Source organism: Aquarana catesbeiana, linkage group LG09, assembly GCF_042186555.1.
Source record: "Aquarana catesbeiana isolate 2022-GZ linkage group LG09, ASM4218655v1, whole genome shotgun sequence".
In the NCBI taxonomy this organism is placed as follows: Eukaryota; Metazoa; Chordata; class Amphibia; order Anura; family Ranidae; genus Aquarana; species Aquarana catesbeiana.
This window is the reverse complement of record NC_133332.1, coordinates 69,119,493-69,146,263: the sequence shown is the minus strand read 5'-3', so window position 1 is coordinate 69,146,263 and position 26,771 is coordinate 69,119,493. Positions and strand designations below refer to the sequence as shown.

The 26,771-nt window shown below is 43.0% G+C and overlaps 1 protein-coding gene and 1 non-coding gene across 5 annotated transcripts in view; one reads left to right on the top strand and one right to left on the bottom strand.

Annotated features, from left to right (window-relative positions):
* CLIP3 (CAP-Gly domain containing linker protein 3) overlaps positions 1–26,771 on the bottom strand; it is a 65,478-nt gene that overhangs the window by 25,111 nt on the left and 13,596 nt on the right. For 2 of the 4 annotated variants that reach the window (XR_012235964.1, XM_073598734.1), the window contains exons 2-5: positions 14,433–14,581; positions 13,447–13,586; positions 10,713–10,806; positions 8,609–8,668 (exon numbers count right to left, since the gene is read on the bottom strand). Coding sequence is in view for 3 of the 4 variants with exons in the window: in XM_073598734.1 (XP_073454835.1) it covers positions 8,609–8,668; positions 10,713–10,806; positions 13,447–13,586; positions 14,433–14,568 (430 nt within the window). In the remaining variant the exon portion in view is untranslated. Of the gene's footprint in view, positions 1–8,608; positions 8,669–10,712; positions 10,807–13,446; positions 13,587–14,432; positions 14,582–16,250; positions 16,342–26,771 lie in introns of all 4 variants that reach the window. The other 2 variants (XM_073598735.1, XM_073598736.1) reach the window with 2 other exon arrangements.
* Positions 26,650–26,756, top strand: LOC141109123 (U6 spliceosomal RNA). The gene has a single exon (XR_012236139.1). It is a non-coding gene; the product is annotated as a U6 spliceosomal RNA (small nuclear RNA).

Sequence of the window (26,771 nt, the reverse complement as noted above, 5' to 3'; positions counted from 1 at the left end):
TATCCCCACAAAACTGACATGACAGTTAAAGGCAGATTTTAATCAACGGAGAATTTCTCCAACATGGGACTCCTACATAAACCAATGGGGCCACTCATGTGCTACATTCATAAATGTACACCATACCATACCATTCATAGAGGCTTATCTGACTTTACTAAAACAAAAGGGAACATGCATTATTTAGATAAAAAAAATAATTTTATTACAAAATAATTGCTAAAATCACATATACAGTAGACCCAGCATAGCTCATAAAAATAATGCATATACATGCCACTGAGAAAAATAATGTATTATTACCAGCTGCAGCGTAACCCCTGCGAAATTACATTTTTTTCACATTTTTATCTCATATAAATTTGCTATTGCTCATAACCCCATTGATTTGTTTGTTTGTGGAGGCAGGTCCTCATGGGTCAATGTGTTTCTCGGTATGCATAATTTTTGTCAGTGACATATATAGGCATTAGGGTTGACTTACTAAAGGCAAATTGACTGTGCAAGAGCAGTTGCTTCAGAGCTTAGTAAATGAGGGGGCGATCTGCTGACTTCCATCATCCAATCATGTGAAAGCAAAAATGTTGTTTTTTTTTCTTTTGCCTTGCATATGAATGGGTATTCTTTGCAAAGTGAAGCTTTACCTCATTTACTAAGCTCTGGAGCAAAGTGCCCAGTCTAGTTGCCTTTAGTAAATCAACCCCTTGTTTTTATGACCTATAATGAGTCCATATGTGATTTTAGCAATTTATTTTGCAATAAAATGTCTTTTGTCTACATAATGGGTGTTCTTTTTTGTGCAAGTAAAGTCCAATAAGATTCTATGAGTGGTTTAACTTGGGACTACTGCAGCAAAATCTTGCCATCACAGTTCAAAGCTTCCAATAAATTAATAAATGAAAGAGACATTTCTATAATGTCTTCAGCTGGTGGGTATATAGGTATATATATATATATATATATATATATATATATATATATATATATATATATATATGCATTTATGGTTGAAGCTCTTCAACTGAGACATAAACACGCCACAAGACTTACAACATAACATAGATTGAGGTGTGCCCTGGTCTGCTGGCCGGTATGTCAAAAAAGGGGGCATACCCAAGATAAGTAATGGATGATTGTGGAGAGAAATGTGCTGAGAAGTGCCCGGAAAAAGGGAAATGGGAGGGAGGGTATCGCTCACCAGAACCGACAAGGACCACAGGTGAGTGGTCTGCTTAAATATCCCCTCCCCCGGACTCCTCCCATAAATCCAGGCCACCATACTGGCCTTCTTATTTATGGCTGAATTCCTTAAACCAAGACAGATATGAACCAAATAAACACGCCACAAGTCTTACAACATAACATAGACCTGAGGTGTTCCCTGGTCTGCTGGTCAGTATACCAAAAAGGGAGGCAAAAATACTCAAATAGGGAAGTAACTCTTTATTGGTCCTTTGACATTTTTTTGAGCAAGCTTGGTGAAGGCTTGTGACATTTCTACCTGAGGGCTCGGAATGTATCGAGCAAAGCAGGCAGATTTCCACCTGCCCAACTTCTTAATGAGGAAGAAGAAACTGGCGCATAGGTGTAATATTCAATAAACAGTCCAGCCAGCTTAAAAGAACCCCAATGTCTCTTTGAAAGACACAATGGGATGGGAGGCAGTCCCTGGGTAGCACAGTGCTGTGATAAATTAAATGTATACTGGGATGGTGTAGAGGGATCACCTGTGGCTGCTGTCCTCAGAGTTGTGATGGCTCTGTATGATCAAAGAGAGAGAGAGAAGGACGCCCCGATCTAAGTGCAGTATCCCAAAAGTATTTAATACATAGGTGGATTAAGAACATTTACAGGAGAAATAATTAAAATAAGCTCATCTGTCAGTGGATCTCCGGGGCTGTACTCCAGGCGGCTGTCATGGAGCTTGTCATCGATGTAGTTGATAATGTCCGACCGCTCTGTGTAGGAAGCAGGGAGGCAATGTCTAGAGCCTCAAGGGGATAGGCAGTCGCACTCTGGCTGCATTCAGTGTCCCACGGCTATGACGTCACAAGTGGGGACAGGAGATATCTGGCACTCCTACTTGCCACCTATCTTCTGTCCCCGCTTGTGGGGTCATAGCCACGGGACGCTCCATGCAGCCAGAGTGCGACTTCGTATCCCCTTGAGGCTCCAGATATCGCCTCACTGCTTCCTACCCAGAGCGGCTGGACATCATCAACTACATCGATGACAAGCTCTATGACAGCCGCCTTAAGTACAGCCCCGGAGATCCACTGACAGATGAGCTTATTTTAATTATTTCTCTTGTAAGTGTAACTTAATCCACCTATGTATTAAAAACTTTTGGGATACTGGACTCTCTCTTACTCCAACTTCTTAATGACATGGTCTGGTACCCCGTGCAGAAAGGAGTTTCCGAAATACCGGCCGGGGGTCAAGGCCTAGGTTAACCAGGAGGATCCTAACCTGCCTGATGAACTGGCTGCCACTCCAGGGGCTGGTCAGAAAAGGTAGCCACGGGCTGGAGTTTGACTGGGTGAGTAGGTGAGACAGTAACCAGTCGAGTATCGCTACTGGGCACCAGACGTTGTTGGTCTGGAAGCTTGACGTCGACCCCGGGCCTGGATTGTTGGGTTTTGGATATTACGAGATGTAGCACGAAATGATCTTGAAAGTGAGCCAGGTGGTGTCTGCACAGTATCTGCCGCCGGGGCCACTAAAGGCCGTAAAAGTCATAGAAGGTCAGGTAGATGACCCTGGATGATCAGCCTGGGTAGAAACCCAAACGGGGAATATGACAGGATGGTCGACATGCCCCTGAAGATGGCACTTGTGATGGGTAAGCGTTTGCAGTTGGCTACGGGCTGATGCTTGTGGATGCTGCATACAATGGATTCGACTGTATGGGCTGCGAATAAGGATGGCTTTCCGGGGTCCTGTAAGGACAAGAAATGCTGGACGCCGGCTAAGTATAGCCTGATGGTGTTATGAGGTAGAGCCAGCTGCGTGTGGCAATACAATATGAAGGCTAGGACGTGCTTAATGCGGAGTTCACCTGTCCCACGGTCCAGCGATGCGGCCGCCTGAAGCCTCCGTTCTCTCTCCCTCCTCTTCGCAGCACCGACATTGTAAATTTAGGCGCCTGGCTGTGACAGTTTGCGGCTTCACAGCAGGGCGCGCACTGCACATGGGCGAGCCGTGCTGTGCTCTGTCAATGGCCAGGCAATCTTCTGTAACCTGTGACATGTCCCAGAAGATTGCAGGAAGGGAGGGTCTGCCAAGGGGGAGAGGAGGAGTCGCCTAGGTGGCAAGAAGTCCGCTTTAATGTCTCCTGTTGTTGCTCCGGGGCATGAAGCTAGAAACCTGCAGTAGGCATTCCAAGCAGTATGATAAGCCTTCAGTGTGTTGCGGGACAATGACTGATCAGTGATTAGCTGGGTAGTGTTGTGAAGGTGTGGCTTTAACCCTTCGTCAGCTGTGACCAAGGTTTAATAATTATTAAGAATTTCTTCTAATTTAGAAAGAGATTAATTATAAATAGATATTTTACAGATATTTTATTGTTTTGATCTCCCTTTCTAGTTTTTTAACTGGTATATTTAGTTTGCTTCTATTGGATATAGTATTTTTCCCGTTGGCGATATATGTATGTGCACACAGATATTGTGGGTTTTTTACTTGCTTTGGTAATTCTAGATATTTTTCATTATTAAAGGTTACTCTGTTATCGTGTTCACATTTATATGTTTTTAGAAAAAAGTTTTTTGCTGTTTCATGTACACATACATTTTCCATGGAATATACACGAAGATGTTTTTAGGAGTCAGTTTATTTTGATATAATGTTTATTCGACTGTTTTAAAGTCAATTTACTTTGTCATAATGCACATTCAAGTTATGAGTACTTCTATCACCACATTTATGTGGTCCATCTCTGTGTTTTTCCTTGGCAATGTGTGCTTCTTTTCGACCACATTTGTTTGCGATTAAAGACAACGAAATTGATCATGTGATCTATGTTGTACCAGCATATATTTGCAATCAATATGTATGGTCTTATAGCTATGAATAAGCACCGATGAGGGTGTGAAACGCGTCAGTATCCCTTGCCTGTACCCCTGTTGTTTTATATGAACTTTGAGAAATCTTTACAATAAAAGGTATTATATATTGGAGTGCGGCTGTCCAGATTTTTTCCTTTTACTAAGCAGCCGGTATTTGCTAAGTTGCAAGTCCCATAGTTGAAATTAAGTTGTGTATTGTCTAAGATTGTATGTACGAACGTACGAATGGACGGACTGAGTAACGACTGGTAGCTTATGGCAGGTGACTTACGATGGAGACCGGGTTGCAGGAAGCTGTATGACAAATGGAATCGTGTCGTGTCAGATTCGGATCGTTGTGCCGCTGATGTGACTGGACTCGAATCGGGCTGTAGAGTGTATGAATGGACTCGATTCAGATCGATGTGTCGCCGGCGTGACTAGATCTGAATCAGGCAGTAGGGTGTGTGAAATGAGCTGTCAGAGTATGTGAAGCAGAGTATCGGCTAAGTTATGAGTAGGTACGAAAGGATTGGTCTGAGTAACAATCAGTAGCTTATGGCAGCTGCCTCACGATAGAGACTGAACTGTAGTAAGCTGCGTGACAGATAGAACCGTGACGTGTGGTGCCGAAGATGCACATCGTTGTACCACCGGTGCGACTGGGTTCGACTGCAGGGATGTCTGCTGAGTGCCGGGCTGAGTTACCACTGGTGGTGAGAAGAGCAGCCTGAAGAGCTGGGCTTCTCTGGCTGTGGCGGGGTAGGGAATGCCCCCTACGCTGCGGGTTTGGGGACGGTCCATCCCCTGAGGAACTGAATTCTGCCGCGCTCTAAACCTGCAGAGGTGAGGTATTCGTTGCCGGCCTGCGGCATGGCTCCAACTATAAGACAAGGAGAGGGGGAGGGGGGTGCATGTGTTAAGAGGAGTCGTAGTGGTAGGATAGTGAGCGGAGTTGTATACAGAAAAATAGACAAGAAGGAAAAGGACAGGAAAAGGAATGACAGTTAAAAGCCGATTTGCGTTCTGAAGCGTTGAACGATGTTGAGTGTGCGACTGCAATTCGAATCAAGCTGTTGTAGATCGTTAGAGTGCCACCCCCCCTCCACAACTAAGTCCGTACCAACCACCCAACCCCTGAGGTTTAATTGAAGTGCAGACAAGGCACCAGGCGGGTCTAATTACCACCTCAATCAGCCACAGAACCCGTGCAATCAATACATGCTCAGCTCCAAGGGATGAGGCTGCAACCCCATGGACTGTGAATCCTACAACCAGCGAAGCCTGTGTCGAGTGATGTTGGACAAGCGTTGAGTGGCTCGATTTATGCCACTGGAGATGATGAGTGGCCGATGTGCCACCAGAAATGATGTGTGGCCAATGTGCCACTGGAGACATGCTTGCAATGATTGCAAGAAAGTAGCCTTATTAGGAAAGCGAATAATAGAATAGCAGAAAACTGAGTATGTAGGAATGAACTAAAACCATGAACGAATGTAAACCGTGATTGAGAGTGTATGAAATGGATCCGATACGAATCGATGTGCCGCCGACGTGACTAGATTTGAATCGGACTGTGAAATGGATCCGATTTGAATCGTTGTTGCGCCGACACAACTAGATTCGAATAAGGCTGGGGAGTGTATGAATGACCTGTCATAGTATATATGAAGCAGAGTATCGGCTGAGTTATGAGTATGTACGAGCGTATGAATGGACTTGGTCTGAGTAAGGACTGGTAGCTCATGGCAGATGTCTCACGACAGAGACCAAACTGCCCGTAAGCTGCGTGATAGATGAAACGTGATGTGTGGTGCTGAGGATACGAATCGTTGGGCCGCCGGCGTGATTGGATTCAAGTTGGCTGTTGTAGAGTGTATGAGGCGACCTGTTGGATACTGCAAGGCTTATGACTAAGCCAAATGTGGTGTTTATAGTTTGGTGGCCCTTGCAGGGAGCCTGTGTGCAGCTGTGGCGGTAACAAACATAACGAATAAAAATGACAGTTTACAAATCAGTGATGCCTGAGATGAGTGATGTCAGATAATGACTGGCAATGACTCAGAGGATTTTAATGAAACTACGAGTGATTTTGTATGTGGTACGCTGATGCGATTGGAATTCGAATCAAGCTGACGTTGATCGTTAGAGTGCCACCCCCCTCCACAACTGAACCCGTACCAACCACCCAACCCCCGAGGCTTAATTGAAGTGCAGATAAGGCACCAGGTGGGTCTAATTACCACCTCAATCAGCCACAGAACCTGTGCAATCAATACATGCTCAGCTCCAAGGGATGAGGCTGCAACCCCATGGACTGTGAATCCTACAACCAGCGAAGCCTGTGTCGAGTGATGTTGGACAAGCGTTGAACACTGTTGAGTGTAAATTTAGAAAACTCAAAAGAGTGCGTGGCAACCGACGTGAGCCAGGAGGTGACTGGCCAGGTAACTGTTAGCTCAGGTGCCCATCTGTGCTAAGCACAAACCTGTGAAACCAGAGCCCCGGGGCGTACTGGGGAAGAAGCTGAAGTCTGGTATGGCCTAAGTAGGAATGTTGTTCTGTAGTTGGTGATGTGTGCTCGGCCTGCCAACGCTTGCACTGTCAGCAAACTCAACGTTTGGTGACCTTGTCTGCGTAGGTGAAGGACCACCCTTCAAAACAGAGTGTATTGCAAAGAAACATGTGACAGTAACTAATGCCCAATGATCAGCCCAAATCGTGTATGTGAAGTGAATGTTTAGTGAAAGTGTGCTGCAAGGTTATGTGAGAGTGGAGCCCGTGTACTACACACCTGACTGACGCCCTAGATGCGAAGTCCTAGTTGATTTCAAGAACTCAATCGACCGGGAACCTGTAGTAAGGGTGACATAGAAGTCCAGTTTGTTTTTTGTTTTTCACCTGTTTAGTGGGCTGCCCCCACCCCTAGATATGCGACTGGCCCCCTGGTGAAGATGTGATCCCTGTGTGTGTGTGTTTTTTCTCTGAGAAAATAACATCCAACCTGGTGCAGGATGGAACCTGAACTCGACTGACCTAAAGGAGAAATGACAGATAGAAAACGGTGAGTGGCTAGATTTATGCCACTGGAGATGATGAGTGGTTGTGTGCCCTTAGAAATGATGCGTGGCCGATGTGCCACTAGAGACATGCTTGCAATGATTGCAAGAAAGCGGCCTTATTAGGAAGGCAAATAATAGAATAGCAGAAAAATGAGTATGTAGAAATGAACTAAAACCATGAACGATTGTAAATCGTGATGGAGAGTGTATGAAATGGATGCGATACAAATCATTGTCCCGCCGACGCAACTAGATTTGAATCGGACTGTGAAATGAGTAAAATGGATCCGATATGAATCGTTGTGCCGCCGATGCGACTAGATTCGAATCGGACTGTGAAATGAATTAAATGGATGCGATACGAATCGTTGTGCCACCGAAACAGCTAGATTCGAATCGGGCTGTGTAGTGTATGAATGACCTGTCAGAGTATATGAAGCAGCGTATCGGCTGAGTTATGAGTATGTACGAGCGTGTGAATGGACTTGGTCTGAGTAACGACTGGTAGCTTATGGCAGATGTCTGACGATAGAGACTGAACTGCAATAAGCTGCGTGATAGATGAAATGTGATGTGTGGTGCTGAGGATACGAATCCTTGTGCCGCCGGTGCGACTGGATTAGAATTGGCTGTTGTAGAGTGTATGAGGCGACCTGTTGGATACTGCGAGGCTTATGACTAAGCCGAATGTGGTGTTTATAGTTTGGTGGCCCTTGCGGGGAGTGTGTGTGCAGCTGTGGGGGTAACGAACGTAATGAATAAAAGCGACAGTTTACAAATCAGTGATGCCTGAGCGGAGCAATGTCAGATAACGACTGGTAACGACTCAGCGGATTTTAACGAAACTACAAGTGATTTCATACATGGTACGCTGATGCGACTGGGATTCGAATCAGGCTGTCGTAGATCGTTAGAGTGCCACCCCCCTCCACTAGTGAACCTGTACCAACCACCCAACCCCGGAGGCTTAAATGAAGTGCAGACAAGGCACCAGGTGGGTCTAATTACCACCTCAATCAGCCACAGAACTCGTGCAATCAATATACGCTCAGCTCCAAGGGATGAGGCTTCAACCCCATGGACTGTGAATCCTACAGCCAGAGAAGCCTGTGCCGAGTGATGCTGGACAAGCGTTGAACGCTGTTGAGTGGAAATGTAAAAAAACTCAAAAGAGTGCGTTTGAGCACAAACCTGTGAAACCAGAGCCCCGGGGCATACTGGGGCAAGAACCTGAAGTCTGGTATGGCCTAAGTAGGAATGTTGCGTTCTGTAGTTGGTGATGTGTACGCGGCCTGCCAACACTTGCACTGTCAGCAAACTTAACATTTGGTGACCTTGTCTGCGTAGGTGAAGGACCGCCCTTCGAAACAGAGTGTATTACAAAGAAACATGTCACAGTAACTAACGCCCAATGAGCAGCCCAAATTGTGTATGTGAAGTGAACGTTTAGTGAAAGGGTGCTGCAGGGTTATGTGAGAGTGGAGCTCGTGTACTACACACCTGACTGACGCCCTAGATGCCAAGTCCTAGTTGAGGTCAAGAACTCAATCGACCGGGAACCTGTAGTAAGGGTGACATAGAAGTCCAGTTTGTTTTTTGTTTTTTACCTGTTTAGTGATCTTCCCCCACCCCTAGATATGTGACTGGCCCCCTGGTGAAGATGCGATCCCTGTGTGTGTGTTTTTTTTTCTCTGAGAAAATGACGTCCAACCTGATGCAGGATGGAACCTGAACTCGACTGACCTAAAGGAGAAATGACAGAAAGAAAACGGTGAGTGGCTCTATTTATGCCACTAGAGACAATGAGTGGTTGTATGCCACTAGAAATGATGTGTGGCCGATGTGCCACTGGAGACATGCTTGCAATGATTGCAAGAAAGCAGCCTTTTTAGGAAGGCAAATAATAGAATAGCAGAAAACTGAGTATGTAGGAATGAACTAAAACCATGAACGATTGTAAACCGTGATGGAGAGTGTATGAAATGGATCCGATATGAATCGTTGTGCCGCTGACGCAACTAGATTAGAATCGGACTGTAAAATTAGTGAAATGGATCCGATATGAATTGTTGTGCCGCCGACGCGACTAGATTTGAATCAGGCTGTGGAGTGTTTGAATGACCTGTTAGAGTTTATGAAGCAGAGTATCAGCTGAGTTATGAGTACGTACGAGCGTATGAATAGACTTGGTCTGAGTAACGACTGGTAGCTTATGGCAGATGTCTCACGATAGAGACCGAACTGCAATAAGCTGCGTGATAGATGAAACGTGATGTGTGGTGCTGAGGATACGAATCGTTGTGCCGCCGGCGTGACTGGATTTGAATCAGCTGTTGTAGAGTGTATGAGGCGACCTGTTGGATACCTCGAGAATTACGACTAAGCCGAATGTGGTGTTTATAATTTAGTGGCCCTTGCAGGGAGCCTGTGTGCAGCTGTGGGGGTAACGAAAGTGACGAATAAAAGCGACAGTTTACAAACCAGTGATGCCTGAGCGGAGTGATGTCAGATAACGACTGGCAATGACTCGGAGCATTTTAATGAAACTACGAGCGATTTAGTATGTGGTACGCTGATGTGACTGGGATTCGAATAGGGATGTCGTAGATTGTTAGAGTGCCACCCCCCCTTCACAACCGAACCGTACCAACCACCCAACCCCCGAGGCTTAAATGAAGTGCAGACAAGGCACCAGGTGGGTCTAATTATCACCCCAATCAGCCACAGAACCCATGCAATCAATAAATGCTCAGCTCCAAGGGATGAGGCTGCAACCCCATGGACTGTGAATCCTACAACCAGCGAAGCCTGTGCCAAGCTGGACAACAACTGACAGCGGCTCGGGAGCTTGGATCTACGAACAAATCGTATGTTTGTAAAGGGATGACAAACAAGGCAGAGGGAACCTATGAATCTACTGTGCCTGTGCTGAATGATGTCGGGACACGACCGACAACAACTGGAGGCAACTAACTATGAAAGGGATGTGGGATAGGAAACCTAATGAATCGAAACATTGCGTATGATAGGAAATGGTTCGAATCCTACCTGTAAACAGCGAGCGAAACCCGCTGACGAAGACCACGAACGGAAAAGCCGCAACTGGAACCTAATGCATGGACTCACGAACACGGAGTGAGCTGGGGAGAGTCGGCCTAGTGACGTGTATTATCGCTCACCAGAACCGACAAGGACCACAGGTAAGTGGTCTGCTTAAATATCCCCTGGACTCCTCCCATACATTTAGATCACCATACTGGCCTTCTTATATATAAAACAGAGCTCAGTTATTCAAACTGCATCAGTTTTGGGTTAATTGTCCTTTAAATACTATTTATATCTAAAATGGCCATGTACTATAACTCCGATGTCTACCAAACTGGAGCAGGTTTGTAAATATAATTTTTTACCCTTTTTTATTCTTCTTTAAAAGCTGCGCTCAAAGGCCCAGCAAGTGTATACCTTTTATTTAGATGAAGCTGTATTCCTGAAAAGTTATATGCTGTATAAAAATATTTATTCTATATATTTAATTTATAATATTTTCATAATGGTGCTAAAAGTGGAAAACATAATACTATACATAAAAGAGTTGATACATTACCCACTCCATGGGCTCCAGCTTTACATGCGTAGTGTAACAGTGTCATGTCTGTTAGTCCATCCCTGTCATTCACATGACATCCCCTCTTCAAAATCTGTCAGGAAAATGACTGTGAATATTCATCTAATTCATAAACATTGCACAACAAGCAATTCTTACTCTAAAGGAATCTTAATTTACATTTGATGTCAAAAGCAATAAAATTTCAGAATAACAAATAATATTATGGTCATATTTTTTCAGTATAAATTTTGATCCATCTGACTGTAGTATACAGCCTTCGCTAACCAATGGCCACACAACGGCCCATCAACAATACATATTGCACCAGGAGATTGTGCATTGAGTTGATACACCTGGCGCAGTAGTAAGCATGTGACTTAATTTATCTTGCATGTACCTATATATATGGCATATCGGGGGTCTGCAAAAGTCTTGAGACTGGGGTGGAGGTTCACCTTCCAGCAGGACAACGACCCTAAACATACAGCCAGAGCTACAGTGGAATGGTTTAGATGAAAGCATATTCATGTGTTAGAATGGCCCAGTCAAAGTCCAGACCTGAATCAAATTGAGAATCTGTGGCAAGACTTGTAAATTGCTGTCCGCTCTCCATCCAATCTGACAGAGCTTGAGATTTTTTTCCAAGAAGAATGGGCAAAAATTTCACTCTCTAATGTGCAAAGCTGGTAGGGACATATACAAAAAGACTTGCAGCTGTAATTGCAGCAAAAGGTGGTTCTACAAAGTATTGACTCAGGGGGGCTGAATACAAATGCACTCCACACTTTTCACATATTTATTTGTAAAAAAAATTGAAAACCATTTATCATTTTCTTTCCACTTCACAATTATGTGCCACTTTGTGTTGGTCTATCACATAATATCCCAATAAAATACATTCACGTTTTTATTTGTAACATGACAAAATGTGGAAAATTTCAAGGGGTATGAATACTTTTTCAAGGCACTGTAGGTAATATAGTGTATGTGTGCAGTCGGCAGGAAGAGGTTAAAAAGGAAATCCAGGTATGAATACTTTATACATAGTTACATTGGTCCAATCAGATGCATTTTATTAAAAGAAAATGGAAAGCATTCCCTAAATGGCGCCCGTGACAAGCGGCCAACCTCCTGTTTTCAGAATTCAGCACAGGACCCGGAAGCTAGTGGAGATCACTGGAGTAGTGTCTATATCAGTGATTTCCAGCTTCCAGGGACATTGGTCAGGTATGGCATATATATATATATATATATATATATATATATATATATATATATATATATATATACACTGTACATAGTTACATTGGTCCAAGCTGTATAAAATATCCATAACTGGAATTCCTCTTTAATAGCAATCCAGACAATTTTCCAAATAGAAAATAATATCTTTATGGTCCAGCTTATGTGACAACTATGATTGCTCCCACGGATGCAATGGAGAGGACAGGAAATTTGACAGGCAGCTAAGGACTAGTACACTGCAATTTATTACATTTTAAAATTTTTGAGGGGTTTAAGCAACCATACAGTCTACTTAGATTACATAATAATTTTGGTCATAAAGGATACACCTTTTATTGAGCTTAAAGCGTCTGTTACCCCAACACATCATATTCCTGATATCTGCCTGCTGTTTCATGTACTTGTATGAGAAAGTATCAGCTTCTCTTTGTATTGCTTCCTATATGTAAAATCCCTGGTGTTCCTGACAGTCTCTCTGTTTTCCTATTATAAACTGACCACACTAAGCAGGAGAACACAGTGTTGTCAGTTCACTAGCTATGCTGCTCTCCTCCAGTGATCACACTTGTCCTGACACGCCCCCCCCCCCCCCCCCCATTGCACAGCCATTCACTGGGAAGCTCAGTGTGCTGCTGCTTCTCCTCCCCCCAGCTCTTATGCAGCTGCGAACAGAGGGAATGTGATCACTTAAAAAAAAGGGAAATTTGTATATCTATACAAAAATGTTTTGCCTTTCATTTCTACTTTAAACTGAATAGGTTGTTTTACAAGGTGATCGTTTACAATCACTTTAACTAAATGGTATTTCATATGTTAGCTGCTGCTTCACTTTTTTGTTTATATTTTATTTTATTTATTTTTTGGTTTGCTAATTGGAGCGCGGTATTCATACCATTTACAATTTAACTAAATGTCCAGACATATTAAAAGAGAAAGCCGTGTCTACTCAGTGAGCCTTAAAAGTCTAGGTTAACACTAGTAATGCATATGCGTTTTCATACTTCATGCGTTTTTTTTTCGTGCACTTTCTGTGTGCTCCTGTTGAAATCTATGGGGCCACAAATGCACTATACTGCACCAAAAGAAGCACCTGCACCTTTTCAAAAGTCACACTTCACCATGTTGCATTGATGCGAAAGGGCACAGTAGAGAATAATGGGATTTGCATTGCTGTGCATTGCAGCGCGAAGGCAGACACAGGAGAAATCGCATTAGTGTGAACGAGGCCTAAGACCTAAACTCTGCGTCTGGGATCCAATATATTAAAATAAACAGAACAAAGGAAGATACACAACACGTATTTCCCAGAAGGAAGGGAATGGTGGATAGGAAGAGTATACTAAATAAACAACAAAGTAACCCATAGCAAACTATTCCATTGATGTGACAATTAACTGCTGTGATATGCTGTATATATTTCATATCTGAGTCCTCCAATATTAATAACATTGGGGCTAGAACCCCAGTTCTTAACAAAGGAAGTTACCTCGCTGCCGATCACATCGATCTTGTGCTGGACTTGTGGGACCCATTGCCGGATAATAGCAAACAGTTCTGGAATGGTCGTTTGAGGGTCAAACAAGATTTCCTGGCATGCAGGGTCGTTGGGGTCAAAGAACGTGAATGCTGTAATGTAAGTAAAAGAAAAGGTAATTCATGGAATTTGGTTCTACAAGAAAGAAAAATGACTTTTTGACAGATGCAGTCATTGCTGTTGGCTCCATTACCTAATGTGTCTGAAATAGAAAAGATTGGTCACAGCAACCAATTAAATTTTGCCTTTCATTCTCACATATTGCACCAAAAACATGAAGGGGAAATCGGTTATTGTGCACAAGAACTATTCCATCTGCAGATATTTTGGATCTTTACACTCTTGTACTTTACAGGATTTTCTATCTAATTAAAGAGCTGGCATAAACTAGGACAGTGTTTCTCAACCAGGGTTCTCCTGCACCCTGGGGTGCGATCTCAGTTTCCCTGGCGTGGTGCCAGCACAAGACCCATTTTGCCCTGGATCTGAAATGGATGAGAGGGCTTTGTGATTAGGGGGACTTTGTGGTGATGGAGCACTCTGTCATGAGGGTACTCTGATGTGATGAATGGCTCTCATGTATAGGAGGAACTCTGATGTGATGGAGGGACTCTAGGATGATGGGGGCCTCTAGTGTATAGGGGATATTTTGATGTGATGGGGGGATTCTGACATGAAGGGGGGACCTCTGGTGTGATGGGGGCCTCTGACGTGAAGGGGGAACTTTGATGTGATAGGGGGACCTCTGTGAACTTCATCAAGGTGGTTGTGTGCATTGTCCCAGGCTCAGGTGTCCTACTTATAAGTAATATTTTTTTACATTTTAGAACGGATGCCTTGAGATATTGCATAATTGTAAAGGGTGCCACAAATCGGAAAGGGTTGAGAAACGCTGCACTTGGAGAGATAGATACAACAAAAAAAACTCAGTTGATTACCATAATCCTTTGGAAGAGGGGCCGGGGCAGAAGGGTGAACCACGGGTCGTTTCCTCTTCTCTACGATGGGGCTCTGGAAATCCAGGGGATGTTGGTTCTCCTCCGGGGCGCAGTCTAGAGGATCTTCTCTAGTCATGGTTCTCTGTTCACTGATGTTGTAGAAATTAAATGATAAATACCAACATTAGATCTGCAATTTACTGTCAGATGCTCCATGGTGCAGTCAAACAATGGCAGTAAAGACTAGCAGTATTACAACAAGGCTCTACAGTATGTAGACAAGTCCACCCATACCCACACAGACCAGTATTATCACAGCAGCACATTTCTAGTACAGGCCAGCATTCTTACACATACCTATGTACTCAGATAGCAAGCAATTGTGTGGTAAGTTTAAAAATGACTTGCTAAGCTATTGCTAGACTTGCCAGGCTTCACAAGTTTGTTGCACAATTGCAGCAAGTCCGCATTGCATAACTCCAGATCAACTTTCTTTGCAAACATTCTGCAAGTCTACTGCAAGTCATCCCACCACAGGGGTCACTGTGGCTGAATTTTTATGTTGTAGACCTGCAGAGCTCTGGTGGTAGACTCACCACTGCAACTTTGCTCTTGCTAGAGACTTGCCACGCAAATTTGCTACAAATTGGAAAAGTGTCAACTAGAACTTGTGCTTCAAGTGCTCTGCAAGTGTACAACTTGCAAGTGAAAATGTGCAGCAAGTTAACAGACTTATGCCCCGTACACACGGTCGGATTTTCCAATGGAAAATGTGTGATAGGACCTTGTTGTCGGAAATTCCAACCGTGTGTAGGCTCCATCACACATTTTCCATCGGATTTTCCGACACACAAAGTTTGAGAGCAGGCTATAAAATTTTCCGACAACAAAATCCGTTGTCGGAATTTCCGATCGTGTGTACACAAATCCGACGCACAAAGTGCCACGCATGCTCAGAATAAATAAAGAGATGAAAGCTATTGGCTACTGCCCCGTTTATAGTCCCGACTTACGTGTTTTACATCACCGCGTTCAGAACGATTGGATTTTCCGACAACTTTGTGTGACCGTGTGTATGCAAGACAAGTTTGAGCCAACATCCGTCGGAAAAAATCCTAGCATTTTGTTGTCGGAATGTCCGATCAATGTCCGACCGTGTGTACGGGGCATTACAATTTATCCTTGGCTATCTGGGTACTTTGTGGATAAGTTATATAAAACCTAGTAAAGACCCAGTATCATTCCAATAACACAGTGTTTCTCAACTCCAGTCCTCAAGGCGCCCCAACAGGTCATGTTTTCAGGATTTTCCTCAGATGAAACATCTGTGGTAATTACTAAGGCAGTGAAACTGATCAAACCACCTGTGCAAAATAATGGAGAGCCTGAAAACATGACCTGTTGGGGCGCCTTGAGGACTGGAGTTGAGAAACACTGCAATAACACATTGCCAGCACAGACCAGTGTCATTCCAATATCACAATCACAGGACAGATTAGTATTATTGCAGCATTGGGGTCCCCATTCATCTGCATGGAGTTTGCATGTGCTTTTTTTTTGGGGGGGGGGGGGGGGGTTACTTTGGTTTCTTCACACTCTCCAAAGACATGCAGATGGGTTAATTGGCTCCTGCCTAAACTGTCCTTAGTATGTGTGTGCATGAATGCGAGCTTGTTAGACCGGGACCTTAGATTGTAAGCTCCTTGATGGCAGGACCTGATGTGAATGTACAATATGAAACGTGCTTTGTGCTCGTGGCAGGTGGCTGGGGTTTGTACCAGATTTGTCAGAGGATATGTGGCTGGAAATTTTACGTACCTGTTTACCTATGTACAGTTATTGCATCCACTGACATCAACTACGATATTTGCACCAAACTTATTATACTCCTCAGTGGCTGATTACAATGCTGAAAAGAGAGAACACTGTATGTCACAAGTGTTTGCTGTCTGAAGGGACCTTTTTGCATATAGAGTGGGACCCTTCCAAAGTTAGCCCACTCTGGTCACAGGTGACTGAGTTTATGGTGAATAACTTTGGCTTTCCCAACATATGCAATACTTTTCTATGTCCTTCAGGGATCATTGAAAACAAGGGGATTAAAAGTGGCAGCTGGTGCTCAACATTTTTTTTGGGGGGGGGGGGTGGCAAACAAACCTGGCCCCCTCACTCACACTACCGCGCCCCCCCCCCCCCCCCCCCGTGTGGGAGATGGAAGGGAAGGCAACAATCAGTGGCCTTAGCTTAGGAGGACGATGACGAGGTGGTGCTGGATCTGGGGTAGGTCTCCTGGAAAATTGAAGAGGCTGTTGTTGCCCCTCCACCTTCTGCTCCTCGCTCCAGCTTGCCAAGGGAGGAGCCAGGGCCGTTGCTCCTCCTCCCGGCTGAACAGGCGTTGCTTTTCATCCCGGCGGAACAGGAAGTGGGTCCTGAGACCCGATTGGCCAGGAGTCCTAAGACTCCCTGGCCAATCCTGATTGGCCGGGAGGAGAAGCAGGAAGACATTAGCGAATATTAATTTGCTAAAGTCACACAACTGGGTGGGCTCAGGGCGCAGCACTCTACGCCCCGAGCCCACACTTTTTTAAAGCCAATTAGAGCCTCAAGCTCTAATCATGTGCTTAAAAAAAACAAAAAAACATTGAAATCCATGCGTCCGGTGCCCTGCATGTAGATTAGGGGCCGAGTGGGATTAAGGGGGGCGGCGCACCTATGCCCCTAATCATCACTGGAGATGAATAATGCCACAAAGAAATGTATTAGGACTCTTTTAGTTTATGTGAGCAAATTGATTGCTAGGAGATGGATATATACGGAACCTCTTACTATCGAGGCATGTAAAGCGATGATCAACGCAGATATCCCCCCCTCCCCCCTTTATAGGATGACACATGAGGCTCGTGTTGTCAAAAAAAGTTCACCAAAATTTGGTTTAGTTGGGAAGACTTTCCTGCAACTCTGGACGGTATTCTGGAGGAGGATGGTGCTCCTATGTTTGGTTGGGGCTGAAGGCTGGTGGGGTAGACACCCTGACTTATACTGAAACCTAGTTGGGTGGACAGTTCCTAGGAGTAGTGCAAAAGGGGAGGAAGGGATACTTCTTTATCTTTTCTGTATCTGGTCATGATTCAGTAATCAACACTCATTGTTGCGTGGTAGGGTGTTCACTTGTGTATGTTAAACCCCCCCCCCCAAAATTTTGTTGGATAATAAGCTTTATTGTTTGGACATTGGATACGATTCTCAGAACTGTACTGAATGCATTCATGCTACTGTCTTTAACACTTGTGTGTGAATATATAGTTTGTCCTTGATGTATGACAAATGATGAATGTATTCTTAGTTTTTTTTTGTATTCTGGCAATAAACATTTTTCTGAAAAAAAGTGTTGTGTAAATTGTTGGTGCTATATAAATACCTGTAATAAATAAATAAAAATATAGGCAAGTCACACAATTCCAATACAGACCAATATAATGATCATAAGGCACTGTCTGAATCAGTCATACAATCCCAGTATAGACCAGTATCAATACTATAAAGCATTCTTTTAGTCAGTCATGCAATCCCAGTACAGACCATTATCATTACTATAAGGTATTCTGTGGTTCAGTCACACAATTCCAGTACAGATCAGTATTCATTGGTGTGCGCAGCCCATTGCGTTAGAGTGTGCACCCCAGAGGAGAAAGACACATGCGTGTATATCAGCAGAGAAGTAGACGGTGTTAGTAGAGCAAAGATTGGTGTCAATAGGGCAGTGGATGGTGTTAGTAGTTTTTTATTTTTAAATTATTTTTTACAATATTATCCTTTATTAATTTTTTACAATTTTTTTAGGAGCTCCGTGTGGCTTTGGTGAAATATCAAGGGTCTAAACAGACCCCTGATGTCTCACTTTTGAGACACAGAAAGAAACTGAGGACAGCCTGCAGTAAACACAGTTTACTATGCTTGAGTTAAGAATGAAGACAAGAGCGATCGGTACAGATCACTCAGTGTATTAATTCAGAAAAGGAAGGCCGATAAATGAAATATTTACTAGCCCCTACCCTGCTCCTGAGAGGAGAGGAGGGAATCTGGCAGCACTGCAGGGGGGAGATTGGAAGTAGGGGGAATTGGCACCGCACGGGGTGATTAGGGTATGCCCGGGACCAGTGCTGGGACAAGGCCATTTGGTGCCCAGGGCGAAGATGGCAAACTGCGCCCCCCCCCCCCCCGTTTTTAATAAAGAATCAATGTCGTTTCAAAACAAACAAAACAATATACTTAAAAAAATACAAGTTCAATTATGTTTAATGCGATAGAAACAGAGTTCACTCACACATTTTAATATGTATTTTTATTGGAGGCACTTTGAAATAATAATGCAACAAATGTGCTTGTAGAAAGGCCTGGTTAACTGTTTTTTCTGTCAAGGACCATGTGAACATACTAAAGTTTTCAGTTTTGCATTATTTTGTGTGAGGTAGTGCCCCAATACCAAATATTCACATAAATAGGAAAAGTGCAAAAATCAAAAAAAATTCACAAACTTCTCAACCAACATACATGGCCTTCAGCAAAAAAGAACTCTTAATACAAAATACTAATATATAAAAGTGCAAAATCAAGGGATTACACTATTTCTCACTGAAACATATAACATTCAACTGTAATCTTTCCTAAAGGTAGTCAGTGCCCGAATGCAAAATATTCATATAAATATGAAAAGTGCACAAAAAAAAAAACAACAAACAGACATATTTTAAACAACATACAGGGCCTTCAGCCAAAAAGAACCCCTTAGTACAAAATATTCATTTAAAAAAGTGCAAAATAGAAATCAAGGCAATAAATGAACATTTCTGTAAACTTGCTGAAGACAGTTGCAAAAATGTCAAGTACAGTGGGGATGGAAAGTATTCAGACCCCCTTAATTTTTCACTCTTTGTTATATTGCAGCCATTTGCTAAAATCATTTAAGTTCATTTTTTTCCTCATTAATGTACACACAGCACCCCATATTGACAGAAAAACACAGAAATGTTGAAATTTTTGCAGATTTATTAAAAAAGAAAAACTGAAATATCACATGTTCCTAAGTATTCAGACCCTTTGCTGTGACACTCATATATTTAACTCAGGTGCTGTCCATTTCTTCTGATCATCCTTGAGATGTTCTACACCTTCATTTGAGTCCAGCTGTGTTTGATTATACTGATTGGACTTGATTAGGAAAGCCACACACCTGTCTATATAAGACCTTACAGCTCACAGTGCATGTCAGAGCAAATGAGAATTATGAGGTCAAAGGAACTGCCTGAAGAGCTCAGAGACAGAATTGTGGCAAGGCACAGATCTGGCCAAGGTTACAAAAAAAAATTCTACTGCACTTAAGGTTCCTAAGAGCACAGTGGCCTCCATAATCCTTAAATGGAAGACGTTTGGGACGACCAGAACCCTTCCTAGAGCTGGCCGTCCGGCCAAACTGAGCTAACGGGGGAGAAGAGCCTTGGTGAGAGAGGTAAAGAAGAACCCAAAGATCACTGTGGCTGAGCTCCAGAGATGCAGTCGGGAGATGGGAGAATGTTGTAGAAAGTCAACCATCACTGCAGCCCTCCACCAGTTGGGGCTTTATGGCAGAGTGGCCCGACGGAAGCCTCTCCTCAGTGCAAGACACATGAAAGCCGCATGGAGTTTGCTAAAAAACACCTGAAGGGCTCCAAGATGGTGAGAAATAAGATTCTCTGGTCTGATGAGACCAAGATAGAACTTTTTGGCCTTTAATTCTAAGCGGTATGTGTGGAGAAAACCAGGCAGAAAGAGAAGAAAGAAAGAAAGAAAGAAAGAAAGAAAGAAAGAAAGAAAGAAAGAAAGAAAGAAAGAAAGAAAGAAAGAAAGAAAGAAAGAAAGAAAGAAAGAAAGAGGGATGGAGAAAGAAGGAAGGAAAGAGAAAGAAAGAAAGCCAGACAAAAAGAATGGAAAGAAAGAAAGAGAAGATGGAAGGAGAGGAAAGAAAGAAAGAAAGAGAACGAAAGAGAGCATGGCTGGGTATGGCTGAGTATGGCTGGGTATCACCGAGTATTGCAAAGTATGGCTGGGTATGGCAGGGTATGGGGGGGTATTGCAGAGTATGGCAGGGTATTGCAGAGTATGACGGGGTATTGCAGAGTATGGCAGGGTATCGCTGAGCATGGCATCGCCGAGTATGACTGGGTATGGCTGGCTATCACCGAGTATTGCAGAGTATTGCAGGGTATTGTGTGGTATTGCAGAGTATTGAAAGGTATTGCAGAGTATTGCACAGTATTGTGGGGTATTGCAGAGTATTGCGGGGTATTGCAGAGTTTTGCACAGTGCTGTGGGGTATTGCAGAGTATTGCGGAGTATTGCACAGTATTGTGGGGTATTGCGGGGTATTGCAGAGTTTTGCACAGTGTTGTGGGGTATTGCAGAGTATTGCAGAGTATTTCAGGGTATTGCAGAATATTGCACAGTATTGTGGGGTATTGCAGGGTATTGCACAGTATTGCAGGGTATTGCAGAGTATTTCAGGGTAATGCGGAGTATTTCAGGGTATTGCGGAGTATTTCAGGGTATTGCAGGTTATTGCAGAGTATTGCGCAGTATTGTGGGGTATTGCAGAGTATTGCAGAGTATTACACAGTATTGTGGGGTATTGCAGAGTATTGTGGGGTATTGCAGAGTATTGCACAATATTGTGGGGTTTTGCACAGTGTTGTGGGCTATGGGCCGGTTGTTAAGTGGTTAACCTCGCCTTAGATTCCTCCCCTCCCCCAATCCAGCCATTTATTAATCTTTTTTTTAGTACTTTTACACAAGTTCAGTCAGAACACTGACACACACTGCAATCTAAATCTTCTACCTTAGCTTCCTTCCAGTCTCCAGAATCCAGCTACAGAATCCAGCAGCAGCTACACTAGTAGAGACAGCCAGGCAGCAGCTTCTCGGCTCCTCGAGGTAACAGCGCGCCGACTCCGACATAGCTCCCTGCACTCCTCTGCGTCCTCCCTCGCCTCTGGCCGTGAGTAACGTCACGGTGCTGACAGGGACTATGGGACTCCTCCGTAGGGGAGTAAACTGTCTGTGACACAGAGAAGTTGTGCTGTGGTCCGGAACTTAGGGATCATGCAGGAGGCAGAGTGCAATTATACAGTGCCGCTGGGCGCTGACATTATGAAACATAGGTCACTTTCACTTATACACTGGTGGTGGCGGGTGGCGGCCGTGGCAGAACTTCGCCTGCAGGCTATGCCCCCCCCCCCTATTGCAAATGGTACCGCCCAGGGCACGTGCCCCTTCCGCCCCTGCCCTGTACTGGCCCTGCCCAGGACGCCCTGTGCGCACGCCTATGCCAGTATTATTACCATAAGGCACTTTGTGGATCAGTCATACAATCCCAGCACAGACCACCATCCCTGTACAGACCAGTATTATTACCATAAGGCACTCTGTAGTTCAGTCACACAATCCCAATACAAACCAGTAATATTACAATATTAGGCACTCTCTCAATCAAACAATCCCAGCACACCCCCGTATTATTGCAGTAAGGCACTCTGTGGATCAGTCACACAATACCAGCCCAGGCCAGTATCATTTTCATAAGGCACTATTTGGATCAGTCATACAATCCCAGTATAGACCAGTATAATTACTATAAGGCACTCTATGGATTAGTCATATAATCCCAGTACAAACCAGTATAATCACCGTAAGGCACTCTGTGGATCAGTCATACAATTCCAGTACAGACCAGTATAATCACTGTAAGGCACTCTGTGGATTAGTCAAACAATCCCAGTACATACCAGTATCATAGCTCCCAACTGTCCCTGATTTCGAGGGACTGTCCCTGATTTGGAACAATGTCCCTCTGTCCCTCGTTCCTCCACATTTGTCCCTCATTTTGGTCTGATCTATATAGTTGTATATAAAATGCACTTTTTATCTATCAAAAAGTGTTTCCCAGTGCTAAACCTTTCATCTGATTTCTAAATTGCTGCATTTATAAATTCCAAAAGCCAATATAAAGCAATAATAGTGGTAAAAAAAGCACTTGTAGGTTCAGCCAATCTTGTTTTTTGTACAATTCTCCTTTAAGGGGGCGTGGCAAGGGGTGTGTCCTATGCCTGCATACTTTTGCTGATAGGTGTCCCTCATTCCTATCTCAAAAAGTTGAGAGGTGTGCCAGTATTATTAACAAAAGGCACTCTGTGGATCAGTCACAAAATACCAGCCCAGACCAGTATTATTATCATAAGGCGCTGTTTGGATCAGTCATACAATCCCAGTATAGACCAGTATCATTACTATAAGGCACTCTGTGGATCGGTTACACAATCCCAGTACAGACCAACATAATCACTGTAAGGCACTCTGTGGATCAGTCAAACAATCCCAGTACATACCAGTATTATTATCAAAAGGCACTCTGTGGATCAGTCACACAATACCAGCCCAGACCAGTATTATTATCATAAGGCACTGTTTGGATCAGTCATACAATCTCAGTATAGACCAGTATCATTACTATAGGGCACCCTCTGGATTAGTCATACAATCCCAGAACAGACCAGTGTAATCACTGGAAGGCATTCTGTGGATCAGTCAAACAATCCCAGTACATACCAGTAATATTCCCAAAAGGCACTCTGAGAATCAGTCACACAATCCTAGCCCAGGACAGCGTAATTACCATATGGCACTCTCTGTATCAGTCAAACAATCTCAGCACAGACTAGTATTATTACAATTAGGTACTCTGTCGATCGGTCACACAATCCAAGTACAACCCGGTATTAATAAATCAGTCACACCATCCCAGTGCAAACTGCTATTATTACAATAAGGCATTTTTCAGATCAATCAAACAATCCCAGTACAGACCAGTATTCTTACGATAAGGTGCTCTGTGGATCAGTTGCACAATTGTTGCATAGTCCAGTATTATTATAAATACATTAAGACACCCTATGGGGCACAACCCCAGTGAATATTAGTATAATTACAATAAAGCACTCTGTGGATTAGTCACACAACCTCAATGTACTGTAGATGGGTTTCCATACGAGGAACTCTTCAGTTCAACCGTATAGAAGTCAGTGTCATTGTAGTAAGGCATGCTGTGGTTTAATCATGCAATCTAGAAAATATTTTGAATCTTTTTCAGATTGTGGGAACATTAAAAGACTCAACCAAGCTCTACCACTATATCTGAGGTTGTGTGAGCAGAGTTGGTGCACTGGCCGTGTCATTCACTGAAAGTCCATAGTAGAAAAGATATAGAAAAACAGAAACCCCCTATGGGTGGGACATTAAAGGCACTACCACATAATCAAAAAGTAGAAAAATAGAAAATATTTAATAAAACTAACATGAATAAAATAATACACCTATATAATACATAACCATGGATGCAAAAAAATGTACACAATTGATGCAAAGAGAAATGATACAACTTCCTTAACCCAATGTTTCAGAGATGAATTGTTGTCTCCTTCATCAGGGTGTTTTCACAGGGAGTACAATATCTATGGAATTTAAATGCAAAACAGTCAGCCAAACAAACCATTGTGTGGGTCCACAGGCCCTTGGATCGTCCTTTACGTTTTCTGTCCATCTGCCTGTGAGTGACGTCACCGTTGTATCTAGGTATGCTTTATTACAAGGTTTGGGTTCAACCATGTAGGGGAAATTGGTTAATTTCCTTTTCCCTCCCATCCCTTTTCTACACATTGATAATTCTTATGCTTTATATGTTTATCTTCGCTCCAGATTCCCTAAACCATTGGGCCTCAGTGCATATGCCAGTTCTGCTGTCTGAGTTTCCAGACTTCAGCTGACCTGTTGGGTGTGATCCGGGGATACCTGTTTTGATAAGCAAGACTGACCAGCAGTTCAATGGATGGGATCTGCGGGAGACTCTATGCCACGGTGTCTTTTCTCTTTTTAAATTTTGTGGATGCCTCAATGTACTTGCAAAGTGATTATGTTGTAAGTAGAGCTATGCCTATATTATTCTGTATGATTATTCAAGCAATGTTTGTTAGGTTTGTTTGGCTGACTGCTTTGCATTGAAATTCTATAGATATTGTACTCCCTGTGAAATTCCCTGATGAAGGAGAAAATTCATCTCTGAAACGTTGGGTTAAGGAAGCTGTATCATTTCTCTTTGCATCAATTTTGTACAATTTTTGCATCCATGGTTATGTATTATATAGGTGTATTATTTTATTCATGTTACTTTAATAAATATTTTCTATTTTTCAACTTTTTGATTATGTGGTAGTGCCTTTAAAGTCCCACCCCCCTAGGGGGTTTCTCTTTTTCTATGTTACCATTGGGATGTGGCACACCCCTTTGAGTGGTTTCCATCAGTAACCATCTTTCATAGTAGAAAAGATAAGCCGACAACCCAACAGCTTCTGCTTTCAAAGGAATTTATTTAGCACAACAGCAATGAACAATCCAGCATTATGCTGGATCTTCATTGCTGTTGTGCTAAATAAAATTATTTGAAAGAAGAAGGTATTGGGTTTCTGGCTTATCTTTTCTTTCTTTTTTTTTTTTTTTTTTTTTTAATTCCTTATATAAAAGAATAAAGCATCCATCAGAGCACAACAGAATGTAAAACAGAATAGGCGCAAAATCTCACATAAGACAAAGGCGATTCAAAGTAGCATGGTAGTATATAGCGAGATAAAGAAATACAAGATATTTTGACATCACTAAAACCCACGATAAGTTCTCACTTCCAGAAACGAGGAGGTAACTGTAAACAATATGCCAAAGTTTGCTTGGGCTGACACTTCAGTATTTTAGAGGAAAAGGAACAAGAACAGAGAAGCTAAAGGATGCCTATGGACGCCAAAACGAAGCAAAAAAAAAAAAAAAAAGAAAGGGGGAAATGTGTGCATTAGTAAGAAGAGCAGGAGGACCTCAATCCCCAGAGCAGCTCTCCAGGAGGCTTCCCCTCCTCTGAACATACAAACATGTCCCAATATGACCATGTTTTAGTATATTGTCTGCTCCTGTTTTGGGTGTTAAGCACTAGGTCTTCCATGACATTGATACTTCTAACCTTAATAAGCCACATAGCAATGGAAGGAGGGTTAGGGTCTTTCCAACACAGGGTAATACAAGCTTTGGTGGCATTAATCAAGTGACGGAGTACTGATTTCTTGTATGTTTGAAGTAGAATTTGTGAGCAGTAGAGCAGGAAGAAGACAAGATCCTCCGGTATTGGAAGTCGTGAATTGTTGAGAGATCCTCTGCACCTCCGACTAATACTATTTAAGTTTCGGACAAGACCAGAAAATGTGAAGTAAGGTTCCCTGTTCCTTACGGCATCTCCAGCAACCTCCGGAAAGCCTGAGTCGTTTGTGAGCCTATATAAACTTGGTAAAAAGGGCATTGATTTGATTTAATGAAAGAAGGCAGAGGGAATGGAGATGGGTAATGTCGGAAAGAGATACATAAAACTTCAGTAAGAGACTCATTTTGATGACGTTACAGCGGCCAAACCAATAGTGTCCAGCTTATCTTTTCTACTATGGACTTTTTCAGATTCATTCATCTTTGGAATGTAATTTCTTTAGCACATTTTAAGAACATAAAATCATATAACTTATGTACAAATCGGTGTTATAAAATCCCTTTGTGGTCTATTTATACAATCCCATTACAGACCAGATAGGTCAAACAATGTAATTGAAGAGCAGTATCATTACTGCCTGTGTTAACTTGGGCTTTTGTTTGCTTCAGCTAGATTTGCATTGCCATACAAGGGCTATAGGATTACAAAACCCACTTGCAGCATGTCAACTGCGGGTTAGAACAAGGTTAAGTGCAGGTTAAATACAACTGTCAATGAATTCTAAATGATCTGAGAAGCTTCTCAAAGTGGTGCCTTTGACACCAGCCCAAAGCCCAAATGACACAGACCCTTGCAAAAATGGAATTTGTGCTTCAGTCATAAAACCTTAGTAAAGGCCAACGTCTTAACAGCACTCCACAGTTTATTCAGTCCTGATATAAAATTTCATGGTTCATATTCATCCAGTAAGCACCAGTTATATAATATAATTGGGATTAGTAACACAATCTCAGTACGGACCAGTTCTTCTGAAGTAAGCCACTATTTGGGTTGTAATTCAGTTGTCAGGTTACTGAACTGGCAGTTGTGTCTTTACATTAAATACGGTCGCAAAAAGTGCTTGCTTCGGCAGCACATATACTAAAATTGGAACGATACAGAGAAGATTATCATGGCCCCTGCGCAAGGATGATACGCAAATTTGTGAAGAGTTCCATATTAAAAAAAAAAATACGGTT